Here is an 18,090-nt window from a genome sequence, read left to right on the forward strand (position 1 = left end):
GTAATCTGTACCCCCAAATATTTAAACTGATCTACAACATTAAATTGAATTACCTCAGGGATTCGATTCCTTCTTTCAATTGTGTTTAATAATAATATAGAAGATTTAGCTTTATTCACTCTATATCCTGAAATGTCGCCAAATGTTTTAAAAAGTTGTAGCAAAGCCGGAATAGTTTTATTTAATTTTGTCATGAGTAGAATTACATCATCAGCATATAAACATATCCTATGTTCTGTTGGACCTACTGTTATTCCATAGAATTGTGGGTGTGAATGCACTGCTATTGCAAGAGGCTCCATTGCTATTCTAAACAAAAGGGGTGAAAGAGGGCACCCTTGTCTGCAACCTTTATTGGTTTTGAAATGTTTCTGTTTGTTAATATTTCTGCTGTGGAATTTTTGTACATTATCCGAATCCATTTTAGAAATTTATTTCCACAGCCTGAAAGTCACCTCTTGCTGCATCCTATCCATGACCCCTCAATCTCTGGGGACAACACAAGGACATGAAATATATGGTGTTCAGTTATGTAGCAGCTGTGACTTACATACATTGACTTTCAAAACTTTTTGTTGCAGTTCCATATTCATCAGCTACACATTATATGATTACTGTAGTCTATCTAATATAATCCATTTTTGTAGATTAAACAGCATTTAAAGTAATTAAAGATAACTACAGCATTAAAATTCTTCTTAGATATTTATGGATAACAATTTTACAGACAATGCTCTGAGCTTAAAAGTAAGATTTTGACTGCACAACTTTTACTGTATTTTTACATTGTTGTATTCCACCACTTTATCTGACAACAGCTGACAACAGAATCGTACTAAAGTTCACAATCACATTCTAATAAAGACAGTAGACACTAATTCAGTTCTTGTAGTGATGTCCAAATAGATGATTTTTTAGATTCATTGCAGCATGACTCACGCCCTGTGTCACACAGTGAGGTACAGCAGATACACCATATATTGCTGAAGTCTCAGAGTAATTCATTTAAGTGCTATTTAGGTCCTACACTGGAGTAGATTTCTTTTTGCAAATTTGTTTTGAGTAACAGCAGATTTGACCAGAGAAAATAATACAAAAGATAATGGCAAAACATTCCAATATAAACCCAATTATCCCAGTAAATACAATATGAGCATTGCTTCAGCAAAAGTTGATGCTGTCATTTTTGGACATAAAATGGAAGCAAGAAAGAAAAGTCATAAATCCATATGTTATTATGTTTCTAAGCTCCATTATAGGGCTTTCAAAAGGTGTTCAAATAGAACGGTCAAAAGCATTTGACCGTTCTATTTCTGACATAATTTAAAATAATAATAAATGGTAAATACCTGTCACTTCCTTTATTCTTGGAAGCAGTGTAAATAAATAAATACAGACATACAGCAATAAATTAATATGGAAACAACTAAATAAATATATGAATGCATTAATATTAAAATGAATATTAAATAAAATAAATAAATAAATAAATGCAGAGGTTACGACATCTTGCCTTATTAAAATACAAATGCAAAAATACATAAATACATATATGTAGTTGTACATTAAATTTAAGATATGTATTTATGTCCTGTTTAATTATCATTTTTTATTTGTTTATGCATTTTCTTCCATATTTATTTCAATATTAATTTATGCTTTTATTATCTTAATGTATTTATTTATCTATTTATTTATTTATTTATTTATTTATTTATACCTTTATTTAATTATTTCTGTATCTATTTATTCCTCTATTTATTTGTACTTTGATTATAATCTCTGTTAGTACACTGACATTGTCCAGTAAGCTTTTATACTGTGCTTCTGATGAACACAACAGTACAAACATTGCCTTAAGCTTGCAGAGAAACAAAATATTTGGTGCTATAATTACAGTTATTATGATGTGAAGTTAAATGATGAAAGATCAGAGATGTGTACTTGTGGTATATAATGTTTAAAAATAAAATAAAGTGACTTCAAGCAAAGATGGGAGGGACCTCAGTCAGCCCGTCAGCATTTCTATTTTTAATCTAAACAAGGCTTCAGTTTTGTGTGTCTCTCTCACAGGGCGGTGTGTATCAGCGTGGCCTCAGGTCAACGTGACTGATATTTGTCATCGTATGAGGAGGCAGAGAGCTGAATTATTGAAGGCTTGTTTTTCATCAAGGTGAAATTAAAGCAGCACACATGAGCACAACACACACACACACACACACACACACACACACACACACACACACACACACACTGTCATTCACTCCAGCAAATTACTTCTTTGAAAAGCCTGCTTGGGACACAAAGTCCAAAATGAAAGTCCAACCCATTATGTCAGGGTGTGTGTGTGTGTGTGTGTGTGTGTGTGCGTGTGCGTGCGTGCGTGTGTGTGTGTGTGTGTGTGTGTGTGTGTGTGTGCATGTACATGTTTACTACATTGTCTCATATTTCTCACTTCACTCCATCTACCTCCATAGTGGTGGACAACAGTGACGTGATTCAGTTGAGTCTATAGGCTGCACTGAGAGGTCAAGGTGTACTGTTGGGACCTTATTCCCTAAGAGGACATTGTCCAGATGAACAAATGGACCGAACAAAATGGCATCACAAAATCACATGTTTTAAGAGACAAAAATGATTACATGTGATATGTATGTATGATGGGATGCAACAAACCATTGGGTCAGTAATTAGGCAACAATTCAGAGTCTTCTTCATGAGTCATTATGATTCTTAATAACTCCTAATCAGAAATTTGCAAGAATAATTTATCAGCGATTTCCTACATCAATCATGCATGTATCTACAGTAATCTGTCATGATGTATATATGTGTTAGAGGGAAGTGAGAGTGGCTATAGCTCTGTTTTTTTCAAGGACCTTTGGTGCCACCCAGAGGATGATAAACATATGATAAGGAAGGATCTCCGTCTAACTGTTTCTGTATTACAGTAACTGATCACACTGAGTCTTTCTGGGATGCTGAGCCAGTTTACATTGAGTCTGCAGGGCTGAGGATGTGTGTGTGCATTCAAAGAGCCTTTTGTTCCAAGATTAAGGAGTTTAAAATTTAGTTGACATAATAAAACCAGACAATATGATGATGATACAAGAGTTTAAGTCTGAATCACTATCTTCAGGTCATCTTTGGATGCAAAGTAGAAGAAGCCCTTGTTGCTATTTGAGGCTGCAGGATGATGTTAAAATGATAATTACTTTCAGTTTCAACAGCTGCCTTTAGTAAAAGGACTGTTCGAATGTTTCAGACAAACTGGAATTTCACTTAGCTTTAGAATGTATTGACTCTATTTCATGCCTTCACACCTCACAGTTTCATAGCTACATATACTGGTGTGGTTCGGTGTTAACAGGAAGACAAAAGGCATATTTGCAGAAGCCACACACCCAAAACCCAACAGGAAGTGAAAGCCCATGAAAGTACATCGCTCATACTAAACACTACACAGACTAGTATACAGTATAATACAATGGGTGTTACTCAGCATCTTAGCTGATCTAGCAAACCACAGCCAAGAACATAAAAAAATAAATGTGCATATATATAAAATGTCAAACTAAAATGGAAAAATGATATGCTGGATTTTGTGTTTGGGGAGTTTGTTCCTTCATTATGCTTAAATGATGGCAAATGATAAATAAATAGGAGAAAGACAGAAACGAACAACCTACTTTCCTTTTTAAAGATTTTTTTTGTTTCAAAATAAATGATAGATTTGATCTTTCATCTCTGAAGAAAGGGAAAGAATGATAAACAAACCAATGTCTAAATAACTTAACGTAACAGCATTCAATCTTGTGCAAATGTGATGTTATCTATGCAAAGTAAGTGCAGTGACCAAAACACAAATGAGATATGGACCTATTTTGGCCACGGTTAAAAAAAAACATCATTGACTGCTGGTAGGGGAGGGGATGCTTCCTCTGGTTTCTGGTTTCTGGTTTGAAAGTCATAATGTTCTGCCTTACCGACCATTCTTCACACAACAAGGTTACCTGTTGGGACAAACTGCACATGTTGTCTTTCTACTGCTGAGGACAGTTTCCAAAAAACAGCCTTGTGAAGATCTCTCTTGTCAAATGTTTCAGCCCATAACATTCAGTTTTTTCCTTTTGTGTCCTCTTAAGGAGCTTTAAGTTTGGAAACATCACCTTATTCCACACAGTATCACATATTCTGTTTGTCCCAATTGCTCATATGACGTATACCCAAGACTGCACTTTTTCCTCAGATTGGATTATTCTTGGATGTCCTTTGCATCAGTGTATACACACAAACAAATTTCAGCCTGATGAATTTATTTGTTTGGGAACTTTGGGATCTGTACCAATATTAAAAATAAAGTTCAGTGGCTTTGTTTGGCTGCACAGCATGGGGTTTTAATGACTGATCCACTGGTGGGCTTTTTTAATTAAACATTTTTTAATTATAATTCTGTGATGCCTCACTTTTATGTTGAGGCATAATTAAAATTTCAGTGTGATAATGCCGAATGACGCACCAGCTCTCTCACAGCACTTACACTGGGAGTCCAAGCTGATCACACAATTAGCTGTATCTGCAATCACTACATCCTGTGACACAAACAGTGACACACACATCTGTGCTACCTGTAGTGAGAGAACAAGTGAAATGATCATAACCCTAATGCAATAGCATCTGGTGTGACTTTCACCCACACTTACTGTGTACTGCAGAACGTCCTGCATTGATCTGATATATGCTGACCTGATTACTGTATAAATATGCTGTCACATTTAATTGAATTATTAATTTCTTCTTAAAGGAGCTATATGTAAGAAATCTAAAGCAAATAGTCGTAAAGTCATCCTAATATGTCACAGAGACTAAGGAATAATGTTCATATAACATACTGATCTCACCGACAACAATAGTACAGCCAGAATATTTGCATCTAAAAAATTTTTTGGAGTTTTTTAGAGTCTCAGCATCAGTTACAGTTACGACTGAGCTACAGCAGCACGGCAAGCAGCATTAGCAGTGTCCCAGTACATAGCATTAGCAGCCGGCTCCTCCTCAGCTGTATCCCGGCAGTGGCATTAGCAGTGTCCGGTTACATAGCATTAGCAGCCGGCTTCTCCTCAGCTGTATCCCGGCAGCGGCGTTAGCAGTGTCCGGTTACATAGCATTAGCAGCCAGCTTCTCCTCAGCTGTATCCCGGCAGCAGCGTTAGCAGCAGAGAAGCCGGACTTGCTCGAACGGTCCACTGGAAAGAAGATCAAGGACGCGGCAACGTGGCCCTGCCACGGCAGCCGCCTGTGGGCAAACAAATCAGTCTCCAGCATGCCGCTGTCCATCAACCTCGAAACTGTAGGGGAGGGGGGGCGGACACGACTTGCGGCAGTATTTTGAATTTGAGTGCAGTAACTGTTTTGGCCACATTCTTACATACAGCGCCTTTAAGGAGACAGTTAACCCCAAAATCAACATAAATAATTTAAATGTGTCGCCAGACAACCGTTCACGCTCACATTCACACCTATGGGCAATTGTAAAGTCACCAATTTACCCAGCTTGCTTTAGACTCTGGAAGTAAGATGGGGAATCTGGAGAAAACCCACGCTGACACAGGGAAAGCACACAGACTCTGTACGGGGGGGCTCTCCCACCCCAGGGTTCAAGCCCGTCACCCTGGATTTGAACCGGGAACACTCTTGCTGTAAGGCACAATCCAGGTAGTTTTGGTGTGAGTTGCAGAGTGTTGGAGATATCGGCTGTAGAGATGTCTGCCCTCTCATGCATATAATAAATAGAATACATAGATAAAATTAATTGGCACTTGGCTTATGTTGCTAAACAGCCCAAAAGAAAAAAAAACATTTGAAAAACGTGTATCTACAGTTAATACAAAGTAATAATGTGTCCTACCACAATTATGCAGACGACACTCAGATCTATGTCTCACTGACAGCAGGTGAATATGGACCAGTGGATTCACTCTGTCACTGCATCCAACCGGTCAGTGTGTGGATGCAAAACAACTTTCTCCAGCTAAATTCAGACAAGACTGAAGTCATCGTATTTGGTCCACAGAAACAAAGAGAAAGTGTCAGCAGTCACCTCCAGTCTCTCTCTCTAAAACCTACAAATCAGGCTAGAAATCTCGGGGTAATAATGGACTCAGACTTGAACTTTAACAGCCACATCAAATCAATAACATCAGCAGCTTTTTACCATCTAAAAAACATTGCCAATATCAAAGGTATAGTGTCTAAACCTGACTTGGAGAGACTTATCCATGCATTTGTCTCTAGTAGGTTAGACTACTGTAACAGCCTGCTCACTGGCCTCTCCAAACGGGCTGTAAGACAGCTGCAGTACATCCAGAATGCTGCTGCTCGGGTCCTGACCAGAACCAGGAAGTACGAGCACATTAGTCCTGTGCTCAGGTCTCTACACTGGCTTCCTGTGGCTCAGAGAATAGACTTTAAAGCAGCTCTGCTTGTGTACAAGTCTCTCCACGGCCTAGCACCAAAGTACATCTCTGACATGTTAGTGCCATATGAACCATCTCGGACTCTGAGGACCTCAGGGACCAGCCTCCTGCTGGTGCCCAGAGTCAGGACTAAACATGGGGAATCAGGATTCCAGTTTTATGCAGCTAAAATCTGGAACAGTCTTTCTGAAGATGTGAGACAGGCCTCTACTCTGACAATGTTCAAATCTAGGCTCAAAACAGCTCTATTTCACTGTGCATATGACTGAAAGGATCTTATCTGCACTCTTCTCTTTTAAAGTTCATTTTATAATGATTATTTATGTTTTTATTTTGTATTGTGATTTTAATGCATTTTCTTGTTCTGTAAAGCACTTTGAATTACTTTGTGTACGAATTGTGCTCTACAAATAAACTTGCCTTGCCTTGCCTTACTGTTAGCTCACCTAGCACCACTGAACCAACTTAGTCGAGGAAGACGCACTAATGTTTACATCTGGCACTGTTACGAGCACGAGCCTCTTTTCCATGAGTAGATGCGTGCTTCCTTCTGTACTATGATACAATTGGTGGGTGTAGTTCGGTACAAAGAAAATAGCTCCTATATGAGACTGCTCACAACAAGGTCTGTGGATTATCATAAGTAATCAGGTCATGATTTCTGGAAAGAGACATTGCTGTTGAGTTTTTCAAATGTATTTTTTAGGCCATCTAGTTTCATTATATTCTAGAGAAGGCAGACATCTCAACAGCCGATATCTCCAACACTTGACAACTCACACCAAAACAATCTAGACTGATAAACAACACTAGAGGTAAGAGGAAAAATATGTTTTTTTGATTCTGGGGAGAACTGTCCCTTTAAAAATCAGGTGTCTTAATCGTGCATGCACAGCAGCATCAAGGTAATCAATCATTAACTTTGTCTATAAACTCCATCGGGAAGATTAAAGGACCAGCCTGAGGTAGATAATCAGTGATATCAAAGGTGATTGTCATTATTACCTTTGAATGACTTTATAACCAGCTTTTTATTTCAGTGGGACCAAAACAACCAATCAGCACTTTAGTTTGAAACATTTTACACCCCTGCTATAGTTTCCATCACCACTCTATCTGTCCCATCAACACTCTTTCATTCGGCCAGACGGCACGCTCACGTGTCTTATATTTATATCCTCATCTTACCCTTTCAAGCCTTGTCATCTCATCTCTTCATTTCCTCTTACCATTCGTCCCCTCAGCTCTACACAGGAAGTGCCACGCTCTGCCCTTCCCCTGTCGCTGCCTCTCATCTCTCAGTTTTGTTTCTGTCACACTTTGCGTGCAGTATCTCACCCACAGAGAGGAACTGTGGTTCATACCGAGGCTTCTCCACCTTGAGAAGAAGTTGTCTTCCCCTCTCTGGCTCTCCTTTTCTGTTTTACTGCAGCTCCTCTCAGATGATCCATCTGTCACCCACCTGCAGCTGATCTTGTACCCACCCTGCAGCCACAACATGAGCCTACGGAAACTCAGTGAGTATTGTTTGTATGTGTCTGTGTGTGGAGCAGCTGCACTTTGTTCATGTGTTTACACGTATAGTCAGCCTGGGTGTTAGCTGGGTTACCTGTCTGTCTTACGCACAATGTGCAAGGACCAACTTGATTTTTATTGAGAAAAGCAGACCTGCACAACAATAGTATTTTATATATTTAATTTATATACAGTATACGATTTTAATAATAGACAACATATGTTTTGTAAAAGCAGGTCTTTATATAAATAGCAAAAAAACTTGTATGCTTACTGATAATGACACACAGGGACAAAAAAGCAGGACCAAATGCACCCCTACACTCACATGCACACACATGGATGCACATACATGTTTTACTGAGCTGCATAGCTGCACATGGTTGACTGCTCCTACATCTCTCATCTGTAGAGTGATCAAAACACTAGCTTTGCAAGAGGGAATTTTTGTGTAACAGCTGTGGAGAAGAGAGGCACTTGTTTATTAAAGCTGCATTCACATATTTTCGCCACTTGGGGGCAGCAGAACAAGCAACATTTGGCATATCAGCTTATAAAGTAAGCAAAATGACCTGTTAACACATCTAGCAGGCACGGAGCAACATTAGAATTCATTTGTAGGGGTGCACCATCAGGAGAGGCAAACTAGGCAAATGTTTTGAGTCCAAAACATTTGAGTCCAAGGCCAAAATTAGCAAACTGACAGCTATTAATCCCCTTAAAACTACCATAAAGACACTATACAATGCACTGCTGCTGCCCTAAAAGCCCCTAAGCCCCTTCTAGCTATTGCCTGTCATCTGAATACCATTAGTCAGGACCAGTGTTGGTCAAGTTATCCTCAAAATGTAATAAATCACATATTTCTAGTTACCTTCATTTGAACATAAGTAAGTAAGTTATGGGAAATGTTGTACATCATTATAATGGACACACACAACATGATAGCTCACAGTAAGGCATGTAACTCAGCTGTAACTATCATATATACACTAGGTGTATCCATCAAAGCAATGAAACTGGGCCTTAATGGGCTTCTTTGCTTTGGGTCCCCCCAAGTCTAGGATCACCACTGAGTTGTATTTCTCCAATAATCACTCTCCTTTTGGCTTTGTGTTAGTGTTTGCCAACTGCTGAGAAAAATACTGCAGAGTAGAGAAATATCTGCAGAGATGTTGATTCAGCACTCCAAACGACACCTTTCACATTACACGTAGTTATTTGATCCATTATAGAAATATATACATGTATATATATATTGTGCAGCTTTAATCAGTTCATCTTCTTTAACTTCTTTTTGCTCCAACTTTTTAAAAAAAAAAAATGAGGATGTTGAGTTGGCAGGTGGGCAAACACATGAACCAATGTCATGGACCTGTCATCACATAATGAGCTTTTTTTTCCCTGCTTGCTCCTGCCTCAAGGTTTCAAGTGGTTTGGTAGCCTCAGCAACCTCTCCTTTCGCCGCTCCACTGAGAAATCAGACTCCAAGTCCTCTCCGTCCAAGTCTGGAGCTGGATATGTACCTGGAGATGTCTGTGGTGCAGCAGTCCTGGCTCCAGTTGTTGAGGCAACAATGGACGACATGGATGCCATGCGACCTCGCACTGCCAGCTATGTCCGCTCCAGTGAGAGCTACACACACATGGGCACACTGCCTCGGCTACTGATGAAGAAGAGAGACAAAAGCAATAAAGGTAAAGAAGCAGACGATATAACAGCACCACAGACAACACTTTGCACCATGACAAACCTCTGGTGTTTATCTATGATGTCATTTCTTCTTTAGGAGGCTCCAGTAGCAATAAGAAAACTAAAGACAAGAGCATCAGCAGGAGTCAAAGCCAGCGACCTGCAGGGGACCAAGACCGTTCACCCCTGAGGCTCACAGCTGCCTCATCCAAAGCGGCCAGGGATGAAGCTGGAGCTAAAGCCGACACTGGGCTCACTAAAGACTGTCTCACTGATCCAAAGACCCAGCTGGGACCCACAGATCAAACTACTGCCACAAACACCCAAAACACCATCTCTGGACCTGTAGCTGTCAGGGAAGATGTGTCGCCATCTGGTGGCTCAAGTTCTGCACTCCAAGCAGAGACTTGTGACAAGCAGGGCATCACCCAGACAGGTGTAGACTTAAACCCACATCCTCTCAGCCCAGGGAGTGATCAGACCAGGACTCATGAGGATGATGGGTTAGAGTCCAGGCCTGTGTCTGAACCAAAGGAGGAGGCTGAGAGCAGAGAGCTGACAGAGGGAGTGGACAGTGGAAACCAAAACTCTGACAGCACTCACAGGTGAGTCATTAAAAGAGAAAAGGTTAGTGACTGGGAGAATAGAGAGTGCCATAAATTTAAGTGCCGGCCCTGTTGACCCAGATTTGTTTGGTGAGCACACAAGGCTGTTATCTAGCTTATGAAAGCTCTGATCAAACTAAGCAAAGGTCATAAAGCAAAACATGTCTGCACTTGTTTGAATCTGTAAACTCATGATTGTAGGCTCTGTGTTTTAAGTATAAGTACAGTATTGTCAGCAAAATCTGCTCAGTAAAAGTACGATACGATACGATACGATACGAAATATACGATACGGAAATTCATCTTGGACTCAGGAGCTGCACAAGTATTGCAGCCTTACAATAATAGTCCAAAAGAAATGAAGCATACACTATAAAAACATAAAAACACATACTACACGTAACAGTAGGCCTATTGCATATCAGCCATTCATGTATTGCATGTAACAACAGAGCACCATAAGCAAAGCACAAAACACACCCCTAAATTATTATAAACATTATTTAAAATCTTAACTGGGGTTGGCACAAATTAATTTTAAAATTAAGATTTTAAGTACTTTTGAAAGTACTGTTTCTGGCCTCTATGACATATGTAGTATTTACATTAATTTTGCCCCTTAGAGGTCCAGCGACCTCTCTTTTTCTAGAATGATCTTCATCCATTGTTTCAGGAGGTCCTTGTAGTGGGCCAATTCCAAAAGGACTATTTGTCCATAGTATCTGTGGAGGAATACATTTCTCATTCAGCTCAGTGTTGAGTGAAATAAAATGACAACAGTGGAAATACTCAACAAAGACACAAGAGCCACATGATCACAAAATGTTACTATAAATCTATAGAACTTGATAACCCACCTCACTTGCGGTGCAGCATCCACACACATCTTAGAGACAGCAAGAGGGAAACACTCCATGAAGCTCCTTCCTGCTGTCAAGATGCGAGCCACTCCCAGGCTGTCAGACAGCTGGTGCAGATGTTGAGCCATGCTTCCTTTAACTGCAATACAGTGGTGGCTGAGGAGGGATGAAGACAGGGGAATATAAGACACTGTGTATTATTATTATTCTATTTAACTTCAGTGCTTTTGCTGATGAAATGAATACAGCCTCTTCTCTCGTCTTACCTCAGCCCTGTGTTCAACAGAACACACACAGTGTGACCATCGCTGCAGTTTTCTACCAGGGCGACCAGAGCACGATTAGCCTGTTGTTTGTGCCAATTTCAACAGCAAGACTCAACCTGTTGTTTTTGCCTCTGGGTCCACGGCCTTCTCGAGATGAACATACAGCTCAGCTAAGTTGTTCACTGCTTTGCAGGCAACTGCTGAGCGTATGTTGTTCACCTGTAAAGTGACAATAAACAGCTTGCTTATAGATGCACATTAGAAAATGAAAATGCATGAAACAAAAACTGAAAAATATAGATACAAAAAGGAAAGTGTGTACAGTTTCTCCGCAATGAGAAGCAGACAGACGTCATGTAGATTGGTCTTCAGGGTGTCTGCATGGTGCTTCATCCTGTAGCCTATATTTAAATGTAAAGTATAATTAACCTTATAAAAGTTACTGTTAACAACATCTACTGGCTCCTCATTAAAGTTCACTAAAGTAGCTCTAGGCAGGGCGTATTGATGTGACATTGACAGGTTTCATATCAAACTAATTAGTTGCAGCATGACTGACTTATGATCAAGCATCCATTGAGCTGGTATAACAGACTGCTCTGAGCTGTCAGTGTCTTACCAGTCATCTGAGGAGAACAGCTAGAAGCAGGCAGACACAGGGCTGATCAACCGCTGCAGCTCCGTCTTCTTGACCTTTTTGTCATTTGCAGTGTTAGGGCTGCAGTCACTGGCTGTCTTCTTGCCGGCTCAAAAGCAACTCAACTCTCTTTACTCACCTGTCTTCTCATTCAAAGCATTACCATAGCTATTATAATTCTTCACAGAAAACTATAAAAAAAAAACCTCACATGTGCAGTTCACAGCTTACTCAGGATATGCGTAGAATGTACCTGCCACTGTCCCAGGTTGAGTCCCTCTTTTCTGGGCCTGGGGAACTCTTGGGGGTCGGAGCCATAGTGTCACTTGCCAGGTAGATTTTTGGGGGGGGTTGGGGCTAGGAAGGAAACTGCACCTCTTTTGGGACAGAACAGTTATTGTTTAACCTCAGTGCAACATGTAGTGTTGGGTATGATGGAGTTTTTCAAAAGACAAGCAACCAACAGTTTAATTCATGCATGAATTATGATGGCTTTGGTCAAGATTTTTTCCAAAGGGATTATATTCCTTACTAAAATCTGAAGTTCATTTTTTTAAACATGCATTTTTCAAGGACTTTTCTACATGTCCATTCGGGCGGACAAGTTTTCAACTAAAGAAATATAAACCAATAAAAAAAAATATATGTTAAGTTAAACTTTTTAATGTTGTTAAACTAGAGTGTTCACATATTTTGATGCACTCCAATACTGTTCAATGCCCGTGCAAAAGCGTTGAATCTTGCTCCTCAGCCTCTCTCCTCTCTTTCTACACCTCCCTCTGGTACCCTCCTCCCTCATTCAGCTCCCTCCTCTTGACTCCTCAGCCCCCACACACCTTAACCTGTTAAACTATATATATTTTTCCAATGAACAGTTTCTACAAAAATACAAAAATCTTGTCAAAATATTATTATCACAAAAATTGCAAGTTACATTCTAATAACATATGTCAATTTATTTACAGCAAAAAAAGCCGTTGTAGGTGACGCTCAAGGTTGCAGTAATGGAATTAAATTAAAGTAAAATTTACTAACTTTATTACTTCTTAGACGTTACTTGATGTTTATGAATTCTATTAACCTACCGGAGTCTACTACTATAATAGGTCTGGTGATAAACTCCTGAGCTGCACAACATTTCCTGCATTCCGTCGGCCATCTTGGTTTTCAGAGATTTGTGTTGCACTTACAACACCTGCCCAGTAGGTGGCAGTGTATGGCAAGATGCACAGGGGTGCACTGTAGTGGCTTACATGCAACTATAGCATCAAAGCCCATGCAAATACAAGACAATGGCTGTCTCCAGTAGTGACCACTATACATGAAGGGTTGAGCAGAGGTTTTAGATAAAGGGCTTTTTTTTTCTATTTTGTTACCTTTAAGTTTATTAAAATGACCATGCAGTAAATGTTGGCCTGGTTATATCCGAGCACTGACAAACTGCGCACACTGCTGAGGGAGTAGAGGACCTGTGGGTCAGCAGCGGAGCAGCAGCACATATTTAAAGACATGTCGATCCGCCCATGCTCAGTGCGTAAACCAGGGGGCGCAAATCGGTTTAAATTGCGTGGACCCACCAGGGAAGTCAGGCATCTTACAGTGTTAGTGCTGACTTTGCTGTGGACAGGACTTGCCTGAGGCGATGGGTGTGAGGTGAGACGATAACAGGATTCATTACTTCACTTTTTAAAGGCAGCAGGTGATATCGATCGCTTTTATTGATCAGATGCCGCTGGAAAGCTGCCGCACTGTTGTTGCTCTGATGTTTTCTTATTTTGCATTGATTTGTTCTGACACACGGGAGACCGGACATAAATAAGCCCTTTTGTGTGCTCATTGTGTGCGTTTCATACTGCTGTAGTTGGTTTATAAACAAAGACAAACTTTACTGAAGAGTTTGAGGGAGGATGTTGTGCAGTTCCTCTTCTCAGCAGTGCAGAGTGCATTGTCTCGCAGCTTTCCCATGACATGCCAATGTCTCCCTGCCTCCAATATTCCATGCATGACAGCGGAGCGTATCATGTTACAGTGGGATTTAAAGCGTGTCTGTGCATGTGTGGTTGCAGTTGTGCTGTCGTGCATGGGCGTGCATGTGCGAGCGTGCAGCATCAGCCCATTAGTTCAGGCGAGGGACCGTGGGAAATATGGCTCTATGGTGTAGTGTAAGTTCAGTATGGGCACATCAAAGAACTCTCTGTCTCTTCAGCGCTAAATCACTGGTCCTCCTGTCCCTCAGCTTCACTGTCCTTTTCCCTCCCCTGTTCTTATTCTCACCAAAGTGCAGGTCTTCACTTCTTTGGCTGCTTTTCTGGAGAACCAATTTCACTTAATTCTCAGGCAGTGTTGGTGGTGCCTTCGGGGGCTGGTAAGATTTGGCTTTGAAATGAAATTATGTCATGGTGTCCGTGGGATTGTGAAGTCAACTGGCATAATCATGTGTTTTGTTCTTTTGCCTCAGTGTCCCTCAGGGGCCGGAGCATGTCAACTGCTTTGTTGGGCACTCATTTGCATGTTTAACTGCAGTTAAAACAATTAGTGGATGAAGGGATTAATCGATCAGCAGATAAGTAATCAGCAGCAGATTAATAATTTCACTACGTTTTTCAAGCAAACATGTCAAACATTTGCTGGTTTCAGCATTTCAAACATGATGATTTGATGCTTTCTGTTGTCACATATGACATTAAACTAAATATCCTTTGGTGGTGGACTGTAAAACAAGAGTTTCAGTTGTTGTGATGGGCATTTTCACTTTTTTTTTTAAGCATTTTATTGACAAGATGATTACTTGATTAATCACAAAACTAACCTGAAGATGAATTGATATTGAAGTCCCAGTCACAGCCAATATTGAGTCAGTTTTACTTACATAGCCCAAAATTAGAGCTTCCTGCAGGAGGGCTTTGCAGTTTCTACTTCTGACAACCTCTGTTCTTACATCCTTAAATCAGATGCTGTTGCTGCTTGTAAAGAGTAGTAGCACTATTAGAATTACAGTAGAAACAGGGTTTTAAAATTAAGTCAGTCAAATGCGATATCAAAGTCATACAGTAATATTGACATTAGTAAAATTAAAAAAAAGATTTATTGATACATAATAATCCTCAGCATTTGACATACTCATTTCCCACACTATCGATAGACCAGCACCAGCTACGCTTTCACTCTCTCTCCTATTGTTAATATCATTTTGCTGTTCTCTGCTACTAACCAAGACAGGAAGAATCATCATTGTCATAGAATTGAGCACAGCGTTAGTTCAGGCAGGACACAATGTCAAGCTCAGCTCACATCCCAGCTACATCAGATAATCTCAAACAGCCCAATCAACTGATGGAGCAGCTGATTGATGGAAGGGAGTGCTCAAAGTGCAAAAAATAATAAAAAGTGAATAAAAACAGCAGCAAACTTTTAAGTCCTTTACTATCATCAGTGCTACTGACATGAGTGCTTCACAGAGCAGATATAGACACAGACAGATTACTACCAGGTGTGATCAATCAGTCAGGTGGAGCCACTAATTAGATGAGATCAACTCTGAGGAGCAGAGGCACCAATGTATTAGTGTTTGAGGATGTTGTGATTTGTACAACATTTTTCACTTTGAGCACCTTTTTGTGCACAGATGTCATAAATAAACTGACTTTTCTTTTTTTGCATTGATCTCAGCCTGTGAACCTTTTACATGGCTGTCCAGCCCAGTTGTATTGGTCTGCAGGTACCTCCTCTGCCACCCTCTCTTGGTTGTCCGTTGTACTGACGCACCCGAGATAAATGTTTTATTGCCCTAGTAGGCGCAGTTTCACAGCAGCCCTAAGACTTTACGGCAGTTATCAAATTACAAGTGGTTTGCACATGATTATGTGGGGAAATAGATTTTGCATCTTAAGTATTTAATGTTTATCCAAATGTGCTTTGCAGGAATGGTTTGAATCATTTAACTTTCATATGTGAAATTAAAGCATAAAAGTATAAACACTCTGCATGTTTATAAGTGTTTGAACCACCGCTAGTATAACTGACATTGACTTCAGCTCTACTGTAGTGTAGAGCTGCAACCATTAATCAGTTAATCAATTGGTTTATCTTAAACTGATTAATTGACTATGAAATTCCTTTTTTAAAAAAAAGTCTAAATTGTCTGGGTCCAGACAAGCAGCTGGGCTTCACAAGACAGTACAACTCAACATGCCCTCCCAGAACAGGAAAGAGGAAAAGAAAAAAACACTAAAGGGCCCCCTCATGATGTTTGTCACTTACAGATTAACACACACTCTGTGTAAACAGTGAACTAAGGCAGGATAATAAACAAAATATTTAACCAAGGGAAAGAAAATGAAATTAAATTATCCCCTGCTGGAGATGCCTCATGCATGAAATTTTCATTAAGTTTATGATGTTGAATATTTCTAGGGCGCGACAGAACAAGACATTTGAGGACATCATCTTGGGTTTTGCCTGGGAAACACTGGCTGCCATTTTTCATCATTATCTGACATGTTATAAACCAAACAATTTATTTATTAATAGAAAATAATCGACATCATTAGATGCAAAGCCTCATGTATGACTGCTATGCGTTTCTCTTTAAAGCTCAGTCACATTCTTCTCTGAATAAAAGCCGATGCAATCAGTGCAAATGATGGAGGCAAAGACTTAACATCTGTACAACCTTTTCTTTTAAGTTGAAGCGCAGGAGCAGCTTGGGAAAAGAACGTAGAGCTCCTCCGCCGTGGGACCTTTTAACATTCCCGAGCCTGCTGCCACAAAGGGGCCCTTTGATCTGGCCTCTCTGTGGTCATGTGTAACACGGCTTTGCTCTGGGCCCTGTGAGACCCATCATGCAATTGGGAGCTGCGCTGATTGATCTTAAAACTTGTCCGGGAGTGTAATTGCCCCTTTTAGCTCGCACTCGCTCTGTATCACAAAGTACCCACAGTACGGCTCCCAGGACTGCTGCGCAGCAGGGGTTTTGACACATGATCCGGATGCAGCGTGAGTGTAAAAGTGTGAGTTATGGTGCCCGAGAGATTTGAGAGGCGAGTTCCATATTCAGTAACCTTAGATGCTCAGTGGGGTTTGTTATCTATGCGTTTGCCATGAACCTGGACTGCAACAACATTTTACTCACCGGAGAAGTGGGTCATGGGAATACAGGCAGGTTTTTTTTCTCTGTGGTAACATGCAGTGCACCTGTTACAAGCACAGATCAAACACAGAAGCATGTGCACATGTTTCTGACAGAGGTTTACAGACGTTTATCTGTTATTTTGTTGCCTAACATCTCCCTTCTTTCATCTCTCTTCGTGTTTCTGCAGCCACATGGAGCCAGCAGAGAGCCAGGCGGAATATGTGCAGGTAAGTCTGCTCTGTCCAGGTGTGTGTGCATCTGTACGTGCCCTTGTCCTGCCCTTGAATGTGTGTGTGTGTGTGGTTGCACCAACTCTTGTGCTGTGTGTGTGTTTTCTTGTTCCATGAAACACGGTCTCTCATTTCATTGCCCTGTGTTTTTCTGTCAGTAACACACATGCACAAATGTAATGCCCGAGATGCCAATAGATAGGAGTTTTAGTTTTTAACCTCCACCATCAACCCAGCTTGAGTTTCCTCCTCTCCCCCATATTATTGAATTAGATTTTTTTTAATGTGAGCTCTCAGATGTAATTGTGGCTGCTTATTAGCCCTTAGTCTTCAACAGTTGTGCTCATTTCAGCAGGCTCGCTCTGCATTTAGCCTAATTCAGTCTGCCATTTAGCTAATTGAATTAGGAGTGAAGCAGTGCTAATGTCAGCACTGTGCCACCAGTGCGCAGTCTGTGCTGCAGCCAGTAGGTGGGGCCATAGCCTCGGTTTGTGAGCTCAGTAAAGCTCAGAGAGCATGTGAAGATGTTTCTTGACCTTGGAGATGGATGATAGGGATTTGTACGTCCTGAATGGCACGAACACACCTTAATGCAGATGCTGGACCTTTAGAGCAAAAGTGGAGAGTGTGAGTAAATAAAGTGAAGAAAGGAAGGAAGAGCAAGAGACAAGGGAGGAGA

The 18,090-nt window shown here is 40.5% G+C and overlaps 1 protein-coding gene across 1 annotated transcript in view; it reads left to right on the forward strand.

Moving 5' to 3' along the window:
- The first annotated feature begins 7,814 nt into the window (after positions 1-7,814).
- sh2d3ca (SH2 domain containing 3Ca) overlaps positions 7,815-18,090 on the forward strand; it is a 72,700-nt gene continuing 62,424 nt past the window's right edge. Inside the window, exons 1-4 of the mRNA XM_049604565.1 lie at positions 7,815-7,992; positions 9,415-9,687; positions 9,780-10,287; positions 17,369-17,408. Of these exons, the coding sequence (XP_049460522.1) occupies positions 7,974-7,992; positions 9,415-9,687; positions 9,780-10,287; positions 17,369-17,408 (840 nt within the window). The 5' untranslated portion in view covers positions 7,815-7,973. The remainder of the gene's footprint in view (positions 7,993-9,414; positions 9,688-9,779; positions 10,288-17,368; positions 17,409-18,090) is intronic.

This window comes from Epinephelus fuscoguttatus, linkage group LG18 (genome assembly GCF_011397635.1).
Source record: "Epinephelus fuscoguttatus linkage group LG18, E.fuscoguttatus.final_Chr_v1".
Classification (NCBI taxonomy): domain Eukaryota; kingdom Metazoa; phylum Chordata; class Actinopteri; order Perciformes; family Serranidae; genus Epinephelus; species Epinephelus fuscoguttatus.